The sequence below is a fragment of the Natrix helvetica genome, assembly GCF_964273705.1.
Source record: "Natrix helvetica genome assembly, chromosome: 4".
Classification (NCBI taxonomy): domain Eukaryota; kingdom Metazoa; phylum Chordata; class Lepidosauria; order Squamata; family Natricidae; genus Natrix; species Natrix helvetica.
Window position 1 is genome coordinate 79,862,741 of NC_138550.1, and position 18,098 is coordinate 79,880,838.

General features: G+C 41.7%; 1 protein-coding gene across 1 annotated transcript in view; it reads right to left on the reverse strand.

The window, feature by feature from the left end:
- Positions 1-12,369: 12,369 nt before the first annotated feature.
- Positions 12,370-18,098, reverse strand: part of GALNT12 (polypeptide N-acetylgalactosaminyltransferase 12) — a 36,113-nt gene continuing 30,384 nt past the window's right edge. The window contains exons 8-10 of the mRNA XM_081950107.1: positions 16,392-16,505; positions 14,647-14,802; positions 12,370-12,865 (exon numbers count right to left, since the gene is read on the reverse strand). Of these exons, the coding sequence (XP_081806233.1) occupies positions 12,728-12,865; positions 14,647-14,802; positions 16,392-16,505 (408 nt within the window). The 3' untranslated portion in view covers positions 12,370-12,727. The remainder of the gene's footprint in view (positions 12,866-14,646; positions 14,803-16,391; positions 16,506-18,098) is intronic.

Sequence of the window (18,098 nt, forward strand, 5' to 3'; positions counted from 1 at the left end):
AATCTCCCAAATAAGTTCGGCTCCTCCCAAAGTACCATGCATGGTTCATTTCTGCAAAAAATGACTATGTACAGAAAATAGACCCACTTCTATTTGCAAGAATATAAATGGTTCCTTGTGGGAATATTCAATGTTATATGTACAGAAAGTACCAAGACATCCTTGGTTTCAGAGAAATCTTTGTGACACACTGCTAGATTCTCACCTTGGAGCTTGTAAGCACCCCAGTAACTTTCCTTTGGTGATCCATCAGATTTTTTTGTTAATTGGCCATGCTGCTATGGTAATGACTTTGGGAAAAGCAGGACTCTGGCACAATGATTTTCAACCTTAACAATTATAAATTTATGAACTTTAACTACCAGAATTCCTCAGCTCTTTTTCAAGGGAAAAGCTTACAGTACCTTATTTTTTAAAAAAATGTAGCACTTCTGTCATTATAAGCATCAGCACAATTAACAAATTCCAATCTGTAGCAGAGAATCAAAGTACAAAGAATATAAAGAGTAGTTAAAAGTTTTTAATTTTACATTTAATTTTTTTTTAAATTCTATTCCTATGTCATTGACATTAATGTCCTAAACTTGTTTTAACTTTGTCCATGTGGAGATATGCTGTAACAAAATTGGTATTATTTATGATTCCATTAATTTCCACTTTCTGAAATCTGTGTGACTTCTGCTATTAGTGTTCAGAGATTCTTAAGATTTCATGGATCAAAACCTAACAGCTATCTAAATGCAAATAGAATGTAAATATTGCATTATAATTAAGTGTTGTATTGAATTCAACAGTAATGTGAGAAAAAAGACTCACATTATCGGAATAAGGCACTTGTCAAAAAAAAAGACAAGAGGTGATTAATTTAAAAAAGCACTTGGAAATGTGAGCTTTAAAACAAATATTTTACTGCATTGTATTAATCTCATTAGCCTATGGGTCTTATAAACACAATTTTCACACGTGATTCTACAAATGTGGAAGAAGACATCTCTAGGCATCACAAAACACAGTAATATTTATGAAATTACTGCAAAAAATCATACTTATAAATGATCTTAGGACTCACATAAAAACAACAATTTCTCAAGGCTATTAAACAAAGTAAGAAAATGCAAATATTAAGACAAGTAGAAATAAATGGCATCCAAAGATTTCATACAATGTACATATTCTTGCTGATAGTTCTAATCTATTGATCTCTCTTTTTGTGTCAACATTAAACATACAACTTGCCTATCTAGAAAGTAACAATGAAGTCAGTTTTTGATATTATAAAGTACTTACCATCAGTGAACCCTCATTATACCAACCCCCCAGTGGTGGGTTCCTACTGGTCCGCACCAGTATGCCAGTACCAGTAGCGGAAATCAAGTGTCCATTTCCATACCGGGGGAGCCGGAGGCCCCGTACCAGTATGGTCCCTCCCCTGATTTCTCCCCACCCCATTGCAAACGAGGCGGCTGTCAAAGAGAATGAAATGTGGGCTTGTTCCAACAGCCGAGGAAAGAACAGGAGCAGAGGACTCGGGTGGAGAGAAATCCATGTGTTAGAGGGGGGAGAAGGCCATCCCTAGCAGAAGCTTGGCCTTCTTCCTCCTTTAACACATGGATTTCTCCCCACCCCATTGCAAAGGAGGTGGCTGTCAAAGAGAACGAAGCCGCTGTTTCAGGCTGAGAAGTGAGGCCTCTGAGGGGCTCTCCCAGATGGTACCTGAGGCCACCTCCCCTCCTTCTGCCCCATGGAAAAAAAGAGCAGCTCCACTCTCACGCTCTTCCCACTGATGCTGCTCGGCCTGAAACAGGAGGGTCATGGAGGAAAGCATTTTCAGGTGGAGAAGCAGCAGTCGAGAGAGCACAGACCTCCTGAGTGCGGGAAGCGACTACAGCTATGCTCTCAGGGCGAAGACATTGCGAGCAGAGAAGCCTTGGCTCCCTCAGGAGTCGCCAAGTGCTTGCCATCCCTCTGACACCTGCTGAGCCTCCTCCCACCGCAGAGAAGAGGATTATGGAGGAAAGAGTTTTTAGGTGGCAGCACCTTCCACATGCACTGTTTTTGGAATCGGGGAAAGGATCCTCCACCTGAAAATGCTTTCCTCCATGATCGTCACCTTTCAGGCAGCAGATCTCACCAGGAGAAAAGAGAAGTGTTAGAACCTGAGGCGTCAATAACTGAGGAGACGAAGGTCCAACTAACTTTTTATTAACAGAGAAAGAACTGACTGGAATTAACAACAACTAACCCATCTGACAGCTATTTATACATGTAGCTGTCAGACGGGGAACCAATGGGTGGCTAACTTTTCTCCCATTGTTTGGCAGGCGTGGCTGAACCAATCAGAGGTGTTTCTTCCAATGCCATCTGTTGGCCGCGCCTAGTGGAACACAACACCCCTTTCCCCTGGATGACACATGCGTAGTCCCGGAGGTATGCCGGACGTCTGCGCATGCGCTGGGATCTTCTTTCCAGAGGTGGAGCCTGTCACTGGGTTAATTCTTTGCCAGCCAAGCTGAAGAGTTACTGCGCAGGTCATAGGTCTTATCAGCAAGTGATTTACTGCGCATGCTTCTTAACACATTTCTTAATACATCACACATTCTAGAGACTTCTGTTTTTCTGATCTTCTGTTCATCTGCCAAGAAGGTGGGCGACAATTGCTCTTGCCAAAATGTAACAATTAGATAGATTTGTTTATTTTTATTTTCATATTAAAGTTTGTTTTTAATTAGAACATGTTATAGGGTTTTTTTATTTCTTATCTGAGATATGCTAACAAGGAGGGGCGACGGTCCGCACCTCAATCGAAGGTGGAAGGGAAACTTTTCATTCCTTCTCAGAGCCGTCGCCGTAGGAGGAGGAGTGCAGGACCCATTGCTCTGGCGAATCGGCAGCAAGGCCCGTGCTGACGGTCCAGCCCCGAGCAGGGCGCCAGCTTTCAAAGGTAAGGAAGCTGACGAGAACGTAACAGGTATTGCGGACTTGGAGCTAGTTTCTTTGTGGTTGTCTGGCCGGGAGGCGGCGTTGGTAGGGCCTGTTTATTCTGAAGCAGTTGGTCTGTCCACAGGCCTCTCCGTTGTTCACCGACGCTTTTGGTCTACATGCCGCTGCCAATGTCTCCCATCGTCGAGGAGGACCCTGTAGGAACAGGGCCCTGTTATTTCGGCAACGTGACCAGGTAACCATTTGGGGTCACCTGCAAAATTTTGTGCAAAACCCCCCTCCCCCACCAGAAAAGCCCTAGGAGTTTCAGGGGTATGGAAAGAGGACAGATTGTAGAGGGGGTGAAGACGGTCTAAAGTCGTGCGGAGCCGCCGGCCCATTAACAATTCAGCAGGACTTTTCCCTGTAAGAGGGCAAGGTGTGGTGTGTTGCGATCTAAGGTAGGTGGTTAGTTCAGTAGACCAGGGAAGAGGAGCCATACGGCTGAGGGCCTCTTTGGCTGAACGGACAGCGCGTTCAGCCAAACCGTTCCCTGCTGGGTGCAAGGGGGCAATGGGGGCATGGTGAATGCCCAGCTCTGCCAAATAGTGCTGGAACTCTGCAGAGGTAAACTGGGGGCCATTTTGAGAGACGAGCACATCAGGAAGCCCGTGGGTTGTGAAAAGGGAGTCTAGGACTTGAATGGTGGCGCCCAATATAGTGCTTTTCATTTTGAAAAGTTCAACCCATTTAGACCAGGCGTTGACAATGAGGAGGAAGGTGAGACCGGCCATAGGACCCATGAAGTCGACATGGATGCGATTCCAAGGGGCCATGGGCATTCCCAGTCCCTGAAAGGCGCAGCGGGAGGCACCGGCCGTACGGCCTGGCCTGGCATGCAGCGTTGCACCCAGTTAGCGATGTCCACATCCATGGAGGGTGACCAGACATAGCCACGGCCTAGACTTTTCATCCTCACTATTCCTGGGTGCCCTTCGTGGAGACGGGTACGTACAGCTTGGCGAAGGGAGGCAGGGATTATGACACGATTGCCCCACAGAAGGCAGCCCTGAAGGACTTACAGTTCCATGTGGCGGCAAAAGTAGGGAAGGAAGTGGGGCTCTCTGGAAGTGGAAGGCCAGCCCCTGCAGACAGGGTTGATGACATAGGAGAGGACTGGGTCCGTTAGGGAGGATTGAGATATGTCTGATGTGGACATGGGCATGTGCAATTCATCAATGAGGCAGAGGGAGTTAGTAGGGGCAGGATCAGAGACGTCAATGGGCAGGGGGCAGCAGCTTAATGCATCTGCATGACCCATATGGCAGCCCGGTTTATGTATCAGGGAGTAGGTGTAAGAAGCGAGGAACTCTGCCCAGCGAGACATTCTGGGGGAGAGTATGGGTGGGGTATGGCGGTCACCTGCAAGAATACCTAGGAGGGGGTTGTGATCGGTCTCCAGAGAGAAGGGGTGGCCGTACAAGTAGTGATGAAAATGTTTCACTCCCACAACGGCGCCCGGCGCCTCCTTATCCAACTGGCTGTAGTTGCGCTCAGGTTTGGATAAGGTGCAGGAGTAAAACGCAATAGGGGCCTCTGAGCCATCGGGGTAGGTGTGACTGAGGATGGCCCCGACTCCGAAGGGGGAAGCAACACAGGCAAGGATGAGAGGGAAACGATCATCGTATTGAGCCAGTACAGGGGGAGCAGTTAAGGAGCGCTTGACAGCCATGAGTGCGTGCACCTCACGGCTTGTCCAGGCCCATGGAGTGGAGCTGTCCAGCAGCCGGTAGAGAGGCTCAGCAAGAGAGGCCTTATGGGGGATAAAAGAAGAATAAAAGTTGAGGAGACCTAAGAAGGCCTGTAACTCAACTTTATTAGTTGGGGTGGGCGCGGAGAGAATAGCATCCACTTTAGAAGGGGAAGGGTGAATGCCGTGCTGGTCTATTAGGAAATCCAGAAAGGTAACGGCAGAAACACCCAGCTGGCATTTTGATTTTTTTAAGTGCAGACCAGCTGCGCAGAAGTGCAGTAAGACGGCCCGCAGCATTTTGGCGAGTCCTGATCCATCATTGGCAGCGATCAGGACATTGTCAAAATAAGGGGTGACCCCAGGAATGCCATGGAGCAAGCACTCCATGAGTCCTTGGAAAATTCCTGGGGCCACACTAATGCCGAACTGCAAGCGGTGGCATTTAAAAGCCCCGTGGTGCGTGACAATGGTTTGCGCAGTCGCAGTGGCATCGTCGACAGGCAGCTGCTGGTATGCCTGTGCGAGGTCTAATTTGGGGAAAACCCTGCCCTGGCCCAAGGAGTGCAACACAAGTTGCACTACGGGCACAAGGTAAGGGTGGGACTGCAAGGCCTTGTTCACAGTGGATTTAAAGTCCGCACAGATCCTAATAGATCCGTCGGACTTTAAAGGAAACACTATAGGGGTTTCCCAAGGGGAGAAGTCGATGGGTTCTAATATGCCTTGGGCGATGAGCTTGTCAAGCTCAGAGTCTACCTTAGCTTTCAAAGCGAGGGGCAACCGTCTGGCTTTAAGGCGGATTGGGGCCACTGTGGGGTCCAGATTTAAGGGGATGGGAGTACCAGTATAGCGACCTAATGAAGAATCAAAGACATCTTCAAATTCAGAGAGGAGGAAGGTAAGGTCATCCCCAGGAGGAGGGGAACAATTAGTGGAGTGAATGCCAGAAATAGAAAGACCCAGAGCCCTAAACCAATCGAGACCTAGCAAGGAAGCTAAGGGAGTTTTGAGTACTAGGAGGGGCAAGTGAGCTTGGAATGTTCCATAGCGGATAAGGAAATGGCCACAGCCAAGCAATGGTATGGGGTTCCCCTGATAGTCTCTGAGGCGGCAATTTGTGGGCGCTAGCTGGTGTCGGCGTAGTCGGGGCAGCAAGGAGTGTAAGGTGTCCCAGGACATAATAGTTCTGGCCGATCCCATGTCCAGTTCCATAGAGCAGGGATGGCCTTCAAGGTAAATGCGGAGATGCAGCTTACCCTGACCTCCCACAGTAGAAGAGGCGGAGTCGACAATCCACTCGGGGAAGGCATCTTCGGAGTCCCCCACGGAGAGGTAGTTTTGCCGGCGAGCGGATGGAGTAGCGGCCGGGCGGGGGGGGAAATGCAGGCTACTCAGGAGCACACTGGCCGGTAGGGTTAGATCGGCAGACGGATGCCAAGTGGCCCTTTTTGCCGCAGTTGCAAGACAGCTGAGCGGAATCAGCAGGAGGAACGGAGGTGCCATCCACCGCAGCTGAGGCATAGGCGACCGTCCTTGTAAGACAGGATTTGCAAACGGTCAATGGCCAGGTCCAAGTCTGACCGGTAAGAGTCAGAACATTGCTGGTGGTGGACAGTAGAGGCAGGAACCAACTGCGGTGTAGGTAGAGGAAAACGGTGTAGGTCAGGTGTGGACTGGTCAGCCATCTCTGAGGTGTAGGCTTCATCCATGGCTATCTTCAAGGTTAGTTCAGATCGTGAGAGGATGCGCCGATGTAGTTTGATGTCTCTGAGGCCATAGATAAACTGCTCGAGCAGAGCCTCATCTAGATCAGAGAATTCACAGTGGATGGCGGCAGCCCTGTGTGCAGCCACGTAGTGACTGGTAGGTTGGCCTTCGGTCTGGACACAACGGCAGAAGTATTGGCGGTGCGTGAACCGGGATGGAGCGGGCTCGTAGTGAGTCTTGAGCTTCGCAAATAGTTGATCCCATGGCATAGTGTGGACTAGCGTCGGTGAAAACAGCGCCCTCGCAGTGGCAAACATTTCAGGGCCACAATAGTTCAAGAAAATGCCCCGCTTTCTGTCGAGGGAAAGACTGGTGAGGTCATGGGCTAAAAGGAAACATTCAAAGTGTTCAAGGAACGCGTCCCATGCCTCAGCCTCAGGGCGGAATGGAGAGAAAATTGCAGCAGTAGCCATGGGAGGTACTTGGTGGGGGTCTGTTTCGCCCGTCCTCGTCGCCAGTGTTAGAACCTGAGGCGTCAATAACTGAGGAGACGAAGGTCAACTAACTTTTTATTAACAGAGAAAGAACTGACTGGAACTAACAACTGCTAACCCGTCTGACAGCTATTTATACATGTAGCTGTCAGACGGGGAAGCAATGGGTGGCTTGCTTTTCTCCCACCATTCGGCAGGCGCGGCTGAACCAATCAGAGGCGTTTCTTCCAACGCCATCTGCTGGCTGTGCCTGATGGAACACAACCAGGTGTCCCTGCGGTGGGAGGAGGCTCTGAGACTCCTTCCTCGCCTTGTTTTGGGCCGAGAAGCGATGCCTCTGAGGGTCCCAGATGGCACCTGAGGCTGCCTCACCTCCTTCTGGCCAGTAGAAAAAAAGAGCAGCTCCACTTTCCTCAGCCTACACACTATTCAGGGGGTGGGGGGAAGTGCCCCTCGGCTGCTCTTCCAGGAGGACTACCGCGTATCCTCCATAGGTGGGAGGTTAAAGGGGCGACTGAAGGTGAAGAGTGCCGAGGGGTTTTGGCAGCATGAGAGAAAGACTTCAAAGTCAGTGGAGGTGATGTGTGGCTGGTGTTTATTCCGACTTTCCCCGCGTGCAAAATGCTTTAAAAAATAAAGTTTTAGTTTTGGCGGGGTTATAATGGGTTAGATGTGTGTGAGGGGGAGAAAGAAAGAGAAAGGAAAGAAGGAAGGAAGGAAGGGAGAGAGAGAGAGAGAGAGAGAAAGAGAGAGACAAAGATAGAAAGAGAAAGAGAGAGAAAGAGAAAGAAGGAAAGAGAAAGGAGGAAGGAAGGAAATAAGGAAGGAAGGAAGGAAGGAAGGAAGGAAAGAAAGAAAGAAAGAAAGAAAGAAAGAAAGAAAGAAAGAAAGAAAGAAAGAGAACCTATGACCACAATTGAGCCCAAATGTTTGGTTGCTAAGCAACATTGTTGTTAAATGAGTTTCACCACATTTTACAAGTTGGCCACGCCCACCCAGTCACATGACCATCAAGCCACTCCCACAAAATAGGCCATGCCCACAAAATAGGTAGTAACATTTTTTGAAACCCACCAGTGCAACATCCCCCTTCACAAGGCCTAAGATACTAATCTTTTCATGTTTTCAATTTCCTATGCATTTCCTTGCTTCTGCAATTGTCAAATATGTTTTAAGCTCTTATTTCTTCTGTTCTAGTTTATTCAATAAAGATCAACGGCTGATAATTATAATGCTAGCTAGGCACGAAAAATAACTTTAATTATACTGTTTTATTATTTTAAAAAACAATGCTTTTCATTATCCTATTTGCATCAATTGGTTGGAAAAATGAATTTCAGAAATGCAGAAGCTCTTAATTCACAAATTGCCCAGTATGGTTCAGATTATTCTGGAGGTTTCCAACTTTCAGGGACAAAAGAAGAAAATCTCTTTCCATAGGAGACTGCATTGGCTCCATGGAGGCCAGTTTGCTTCCGGGTGCATTAAAGGTATCACCTTTAAAGCCCTACATGGCTTGGGGCCAGGCTATTTGAAGGACCACCTCCTACTATTATATCCACCTGGCCAGGGGTGGGTTCCAGCGGTCACTACTGCCGGTTCACTTGTAGGCACGCTGCGTGTGGGCGCTTGATGCACGATGTTCTACGTATGCGCAGAAGCAAAAAACAAGATGGCGGTGCCTATGCTACGGTGCTGCCTGGGGAACAAGTTTGGGGGTTTGGCAGGCCTGGGTGACTGCTGGTTCCAGCGACCCAAGCCACCAAGCCACAACCGGTTCGTCCGAACTGGTCTGAACTGGTAGGAACCCACCACTGCACCTGACCCACCAGGACAAGAAGTCATGGTAAGTTGTGGCTCCCATCTATTAAGGTTTTACATCTGATGGGACCATGAAAAAGGGACATCTCGGTGATGGCCCCTTCTCTTTGGAACATCATCTCCTCTGAGACATAATTGCCGCCCCCATCCTAACCCTTTTCTGAAAGGCCCTCAAGACATGGTTTTTTCACTGGGCCTAGGGACCACAAATGGAAGTGGAGCCGATTGTGTATTTGATTTGATTGTATTGCTACCAAGGGTGGGTTGGGTAGGATGGATTTTATGGATTTTGATGTTGCCATCCAAAGTCACTTATGTGTGAGTTAAATAATATATTTGTGAAATAAGTGAATAAATAAATGAAAGAATACTATGAAAAAACACAAAATCACACATTTGCTTTTTAAGACATTGGATTGAATTGTAACTGGATGAATTATGTCAAATTAGATAGAAGCCAGGACATGGAGTTTCAAACAAAGATCCTTTAGAGTATGATGCCTTTTGGGGGGCGCATCTCCTAAGGTGTGCAACAAACCAGAGTATTTGAGAAACACATTAGAAACAAAGCTGCTTTGTTAAGGTTAAGGTTAAAGTACAGCGAATTTGGAACTGTATCGAATTATCCCATTCCCTCTTATGATCTGGATTTTGGCTAAATGCAATTCATCGCCTTATATTATAAGAATATGAAGCCATTTCTCTTTTCCCAAACCACATATCTTAGTGTGGTGTTTCATCTTCACTAGCATCAACTTTCCAGTACACTTTCTATTTACTTCAGGAATAAGGAGGTAACGACGCATAGGTAATGGTTTGTGTTAATATATAATATGACAAGTGGTCCAGCCTTAAATAGAGCTGAAGAAAGTGAGGTGACTGGACTTTAAAATACAATGATTGATAATTTGGATACTAAACGAAAGTATTTCCAGTTCATGTTAAGCTAGTTTTATTCACAGATGCATGCACAAAATGCCACTTAAATACTCCACAAATATAAAACTACTTTAAAGAATACTATTTTATTTTAGCACACAATCAGAGATGTAAAAAATAATATGGGGAAGGAAGCTGAATACTATGCAGTACTGCTGACACAATGTCGGCATATTGCCAACGACATGGGTCATTTTACCAATCTCAGAAGGATGAGCCTTCAGTCCTAGCAGGATTGAACTCCAGGCTGTGGGCAGAGTTTGCTTCCAAATACTGTGCTTTAATCTCCGCCCCCCCCTCTTATTCTTCCACTTCTTCCTCCTTCTTGTCTTCTATTCTTCCCTACTATATTTTATTCATTTTTTATCTCACGGTAGCTATTGCATCTCACTTCACTGTAACTTATTTTATTGTATTTTACTGTGGCTGATGCTCATGCTTGATACAGTCAATTGACTAATCAATAAAGTATATTGTTTTGTATCATATTGTTTTGTATCTTTACAAAAATCTCTTTATTTAAACTGAACTTTGAAAAAGAACATGAAGTGCTTGCCTAAGGGTATTTCAAATTGCTCCAAAACTAAGAAGATACAACACTGATAGCATCATCATATCAGAGTCTCTCCTTTTTTGCAAGCCATCTCCAAAAGGCGGATGTTGTGTTAGATAAAGGAGAGGAAGAAAAGCATTTCTCAGGCATGAAATCCCTATTCCACACCTATACCTGCAGGGTTCCAGATGTCTGTGTGATGAAAACACTCATTGAGCTTTTAAAGAACTATTTCTTCCACACACAAAAAAGCATGCAGGCTGCCACTATGATTGGTATAATTCTAATTACTAGTTTCCAGATATTCTTGTGAATGGCTAAAGTAAATCCTAACCTCTGCATCCTGTCAGCAAAATCAGGATCTCAGTATTTTCAATGTCAGTATAAAGTACATCAGCAAAATTGGGAAGCTAGAGCTTGTCAGGGTATGAGAATGAGGTTCTGAAGCCAAGTGAAGTACGGTAGCTTAATATAAAATTCAAAGGGCACATTCAGAAGTTCACTGGTGTTACTGAGCAATCTCAAAAAACATTTAATTACAACCTGAAAAAAAGCATCCTAGTCGATGCATTTGATTTAGTGCTTCAAAGAGGGAGTTATTTATTTATATTTCCTATTTCTAAACCACACATCTCTCTCAGATGCTTTGCAAAATGCATACTTTGTACATCCCTATTTCTTCAGCTACTTTATGCAAACCATTGAGTTGGTCTCCATAGTAACAAATTAGAGTTTTGCCTCTCCAACATCATTGCCAGAATCTGACATTTAAACATTTTTACGTTTGGAATTGTGTATGACCAGGCATAAGGTGTTTTTGATTCAAATGTAAACTCCCCAAATTTGCAGCATTTCACAAACCATCCAAATCTGTCATCTTTTGCATCCCACCCCTCTCTTGCAAAGGTAATTAGAATCATTCTTATTCTACTGTCTTCATTTTCTCATCCAATCTGTCACATGTTGTTCATATTCATTATATTCATTACTGACCAAGCTTCTATTTCACCTTACCACACAATCCTTCCCCCTCGAAATTTAGGAAAATACCATTTCCTACAGCAGGAATGTCAAACTCGTGGCCCTCAGGCCAGATGCATCACACATTGGCCACGGCCACACCTGGTTTATAGTGAAAGGGGGGAAGTCGCGATACATCATGTGATGCCGCCATGACAACGTGAGTTTGACACCTCGGCCCTACAGTATTTTACCTTCACATAAGTTAGGATAAATTCAGTCAACATAATGGTGGTTGCCATGCCACACAATTATTTTGTATTCTGCATAAGCATTTGTCATACCATGTAAAAAATTTCTTTGCACCTTTTCCTGGGTAGGCATAAATTTTTGTGTGGTTATAAAATTATGGATTCAGGCAAAGAATGTTTCTTTAGTTATGGCTACTAGATCTCTGGTGCAAAAATCCTACATTGCTAGATAGTAGCAAAGACAATCATAATTTGATGCAGATTGCCTACTTCTGAATTTGATTTGTTACCTAGAAGGTACCATGGCATGATTATCCAATGTATTATCCAGAAATCTGGTTCTGCAGAATTTTTTTTTTGTCCTGCTACAATGATTCTGTATGCCAATATTTTTTTTAGAAATTGGCACCCAGTTAGAAATGGAACAGAATTTTCATTGAGTCTTTATCTGAGCCAACCAAATATACCTTACATTTTAGATCAACATGTATTAATCCAAAACATTGTTTTTTAAAATTAACACTTTTCTAACATTTTACCGTAATTCTTAGATAAAAGTACATTAAAAATTCATACATTAAGGCTAATATATTAAAATACAAAGGAAAATGGTATACACATTTAATTTATATGGATTTTTTAACTGGCAGACTGATATGAAAATTGGATATATATTGATTTTAAGACAGAATGTCTTTGAAACTGAGCTGAACCAGAGACAGAATGACAGAAAGCAAGGTTCAGTCATCCTTGCTTCCAATTCATTTATTATTTTAATTTAAAATATTTAGAACCAAGTAATTACACATTGTGCCCTATTATATCATAATAGCTTGAGTTCACATATAATTCTACTATAATGATCTACTGTATGTTTAGAATAAATACTGGTAGCGAGTTCTCTGTATGCAGTTCCAGTGTACTATTTTCAGATATATGAAAACATTATATGATTGTTTATATTATAATACATTCACAGCCAAAATTGTCGTTTTCTTTTTCTTTTATTGTATTAGTCACATTAAAGTTGAACACATTAGGAAAAAAAATAAATATTTAAATTATCAAATTTAAGTGCCACCACCTGCATTTCATTATCAAGTCTCTAGGTTATTTCTAAAATATATAAAAAATTTGGAAAATCATATAGCTGCCAAAAATAGATTTCCGATGCAGAAAAGTCCACAATAACTACATATAAATTTCAATGCCTGGTGGTGTTCCAGAACAATGTTGAAAATAATACAGTTCTCCATGTACAAAGGATTAACCATTTCCTTGCTTCAGATTCATAGATTATTTTGATCAACCATAAAATCAGTTTTCTGTATCAATTTCTCACTATAAAAAACCATTTCTGGTATTCTGAATTGGAACATGGTCGTAACAAAGGTGCTGGATATCCATTTTCTACATTAGATTCAGCCTGTAGACACTTCTGGGTCTGCTTATGTATTAAAACTCCATCCTACAAAACAATAAGTAGTTTTTATAATATCTGATAAAGACAAAGTAACCATTGTAAGAGTTAAAATTCCCATATTAGACATTATTAACTTTACGAAAAGACAAGCAATAAAGGACAGAATCCCTGCTAGATAATTCATTGTTCACATTAACAAAACCTGTTGTGGGTTCATGCTCACATACTTTGATTTACTATTAAATTAACATCATGTTCATTTGCTTTTATAAAGAGTTGTAAGTAGCTAATAGTGATTTGGATCAATATATATCTATAGATAACAATAACACCATTATACAAAGGAGAGAATAATATAGGTCAGCATCAGCTAGAATAAATTTTGACCAAGGAAGACCGTATATGCTGCTCTGCAGGAAATCTACTCTGTGTATCCTGTTGTGTCATTTTTATAGGTGCATTTGTAGAGTACAGGGGGATTCTACTGTATCTTCCAAAGGTTCAACCAGAGGGGTCCCCAGGATCTAATGCTTTCATCAAAGTAGAATCATGCTGTAAGTTCTGCTCTTTTCATACATGCAGGTAATGTCAGAACACATGTTCAGAATACATGTACAAAAAAGAGAACCTCTGCCACAATAGCACAATACTATTGTTATTAGTCCTCAACTCTTGGCAGATGCCTCTGGTTCCAGCTCCCATGCAATATTATAATGAGTCAACGCTGAACAAGATGGGCAGCACATACATTTAATCAATCAATCAATCAATACTGATCTGCTTATGAGGAACTAGCATTCTTTGATCATGAAATGCAATTTCTCCAAAGAGAAACAGCCATTAACACTATTCCTTGTTTACTATCCATCTCAGACAGTGTTTAGGAGTAGGTTACAATAACCTTAGATTTGGAGATGCAATTCAGAGGTATGAACATTCATTCATTTGGTTAAGTGGTACATTTTGCAATATTTTTGCTTGAAATGTATAAAACTGTCAATATAAGCTCATAGTGACTGCAGGTTGTCAAAGCTGCACATGCCTTTCTTGGCTACTTCCCAAGAATATGGAATTTATCAAGAGATCAAGAGTTGCTAAGAGTAATTAAAGTAAGAATTATACCATGGATAACTGGAAGGGGGATTGCCAATATCTGAAGTAGAATATTTGGACACAGAGAAGAAAGCAAATGTTCAAGCAATTGAACATTTAATCTTTTTTTAAAGCAGTTGCTTATATACTTATCTTCCTCTTTTCCTTTTTCCTTTAAAAAAGTCATTGTTACATATAATGCTAAAATTGCTAGCTCAGCAATTTAATCTATATGGTCTGGTAATGATCTTGTTATCTCTAATTGCTATTGCTGTCATTATTTTAGAGAGTTTAATAAAGAAAAAGAAAAAAACAGTATTTTTTAAAACAGATATGTCTGTTCTGCTCTTTGAAGTAGAAATATGAATGGTTACAGGAAATGTAGGAAAAGAGGATGAAAGAATATGTAGCTCTGAAGCACCCACCTAAAATGTATTTTTATTTATTTTAGGAAATTTATATTGCTGCCTATTCGCACATGGCGACTCAAGGTGGCTTAAGGAATATAAAAACCTCATATATAGAACAATAAAAGTGAATAATCACATTATAAATGTATAAAATAATAATATAATTAGTATAGCATAGCATAGCATAACATAATATAATATAATATATAATGGCAGGAGTACTATTTTAGTGTAAACAAAATATCATTCAGTACAAACCTCTAATGTTTAATAGCCCATCCCTACTGCAGCTTAATATTTGTTAACAAATTTGACTATTCTTACCTCTCTAAGAATAAATTTCTGATTTTCAGGAATATTTTGGATATTATCTTCACATAAGTACATTTTCAAAAAATCAGTTCCTGGATCAACAGCTGCACAGACTTCTGGTTGACGGGTATTATAACGTATTTCATTGTGGGAGGTGTACTCAAAAAACTGTTATTCACAAAATAAAAAGGTAAGTAAATCTCTGTTAAACTTCAACTATGCATTTCTATGATCAAAAGCATTGTGAACAGAAGGATAGTAAAAATATAAAAGCTAACTCTAGACAAAATCTGAAATTCATCAGATAATAATTACAATTTATCTACTTACTTGGACGTTTTATATGGGCAACTATATTTTATAAAACAATCCTTGATGGCTAACAATTTCAATATTACAAATATTGAAAACATGAGATTAAAACTTCAACAACAAATCAGCATCACAACACTTCTCTCTCCCAAATTATCAAAAAAGCTGGGTTCACCTGTTATCCTTAGGGAAGAGCAGGTCTTAATGGCCTTTTGGTAGAGAAAGGGCTTGTTTCTTGGGTCCCACCAGATGACAACACTAAACAGAAAGGACTGGAGCAAGCCTAATTTATCCAATGTAGTGGGACAGGTAAATGTCTCTAGAGAGGCAATCCCACAAATCACCTGGCCTTGAGCCAAGGTTTTCAATGTGCAAAGAAACCTATAAAGAAATTAGGAGTCAGTCCAGTATGGGGAGTAGTAGTGTAATATGGATGAATCGTGGGGCACCCAGAATATATGTGTTGCTGCATTCTGGATCAGTTGAAATTTCCAAGCGATCTTCAAGGGCTGCATCAGGAACAGTGCATTGCAGTAATCCAAACAAGGAGCACAAGATGATTTTATGCAAAGGCTCTCCTTAGCCACAGCCATCTTCTTTGAAAAGGTGCTAGTCTGGGAGAACCCCAAAGTTACACACTAACACTGGGAGAATGCACCCTATAGAGAGTTAAAGATGACCCCAAATCCCAATGCGACTCCATCTTGTTAGGTTTTCTGTGCCAGCATTGGGTCAGATCCATGGTTGCCACAAATTTCCACTCCTAGCCCAATGAAGGCAGGTTGAATTCTCCCAAAACTATCAGTCAAGGGAACTCCATTATTATTTAAAACCTTGTATGGCTCAAGGCTTTATCCATTTGTGGAATTGCCTCTCTCTGAGGACAAGAGTTGCCTATCAGTCAAGCAGCTCCATTACTATAGAATCAAGTTCAGGCAGAGAAGCCACTATACCACAACGAGGGAGGGAGGTAAACAACAGCTCCTAACTGGGCTTTTTAGAGCCCAATTTCATAAACAAGACCTCACACCCTCTTATGTTTGAGGCAGCACCACTAAAGGCTATTAGAAACTCCCAGATGGCAAAACCCACACTCATCTCTTTATCTTCAAGTATTTTTAAAAATATTTGTTCTACTAAGTGAAAAATCCTCTTAAAATTGTATTTCTTTCCTGTCAGCCTTCTCAAGTGGATCTTAGGGGCAGAATTTATAAGGAGTTGATCAAATCCACTAAGAAGAACCTCAGTCCAACTTTCCAATATATGGGCACACCCATATTCCTTGAACTTCTGTTTAATTCTGCAAAGGATTACAAACCAAGACTAGGTTTAATATGGGTGTTAATGCTGAAAACTGAAATATTTTGGTACAGTTAAATAACAGGGCCATGCACTTAGAAGGAGAAAATGATTATCTGACAGTTGAATGGAAAGTAATACCTTACCTGATTTTGTCCCATCCCATGACATGGATATAATATGACTTTGTGTCCCGTTATTTCATACTCGCTGGGAGGATTGTAATCAAAGCAATAATTTAGCATTCCTCTATTCTTCAGCTAAGAGGCAACAAAAGGCCATTAAAATACATCATTTTAATCCAAACATCCAAGTGTGTGTGTGTGGGGGGGGGGGGTTATGAGAGAGAGAGAGAGACAGACAGACAGACATAGGGGGAGAGGGGGAGACAGAGGAGTGGATGCGTATAAGGTTCCCATTATAACTGCATACTGAAATGCTGTAAAAAATTATTGTATATTTGTTTATTATCATCATCATAATCATCATCATTCACTTAATGCTTATTGAGAATGCATTAATGTCTCAGGCAATACTTTGCTAGTATTGTGCTGTAAACACAGAATTTCCCACTAAAAACCACTGCAGCAAGAGCTGATCTTTTATTTATAGTGAACTCAAAATGTCAGTCCCAAGAGTTACATAAAAGCAAGAAAATTTTCCCTTCAAGGAAATTTACCGTATGATCATCAGTACAGAATTTCACAACACAAGGATCTGCCAAGAACTGATAAAACTTGTATGGAAAAGGAACAATAATATAATGTTTGCCTGGAGAAGAGTCTTTCAGCAAAATGAAAGACAGCCTTGAAAACATGGATGATGACCTCCTTGGCATACATCAACAGGCAAACAAGCAAACCCAGTTACGTTGCATGCAACTAAATTCGATCAGCTGGACAAATTTAACTTAGGGCAAATTGAAATATCGTGAGTGAAGTATTGTCTCAAAAATGCTTTTCAAAAGGCAACTGGACTTTGTTTTTTCCTTTAAAACATTTCACTTCTCATCAAAGAAACTTCTTCCATTCTGATTGAATGGTGGAGAATGAAGGATTTATATTCTTTGCAGTCATCTGGTCATTAGCACTCTGAAGGTCAGTTGTTTGGGACATGACATGGATGATTGAGAATCTCCATAGACATGAATAAATTACTATTCACTCACTGATGCTCCAGTTTTTCTTTCCCTACACATGAATTATTTAGGCAGGCATAGACATGAAAGTATTTCCCAAGAAAACACCTTTTCTTTTACAGGAGAGAATCATCAGTATCAGGAATAAACCTTCAAATGTGGACCTACGGCCAGCAACAGCCAAAGTTTTTATTTTGGTTATAGACAAGCATAAGACAACATAAAAGTGCAAGGATATAAAACATGCAGTCATTCCAGCAACTTTACAGCTCTAATGTTGGAGTGATAACACTAAAACTATTCCATGCAATAACATTTAAAACATAAAACTAGTAGACAATAATAAATATGTAAAACTATTAGAGAATCAAATTATATAATACAGTATATAGTATACATTTGTATAGTATACAGATGTATACTATATTTACTAATTATAATATAAATACAAGTCACCTTTGATGTATGACCATAATTGTGATATAAATTTCCATCGCTAAGCATCTGCAGTTGTAAAGTGCAACCACATGTAACCTCATTGCTTAGTGACTGCAATCTTAGTAGATCCTACTTGCTGTTACAACTCCAGATGCACATTAAGTGGGAAGTGGAAGGAGACCCAATTAACTCTGCAACACCGCACAGAGGTATTGCAGTGCACTGGGGGAGGCCAGGGGAGGCCCAGTGCAGGCCACACATGAATTGGGGGTTACTG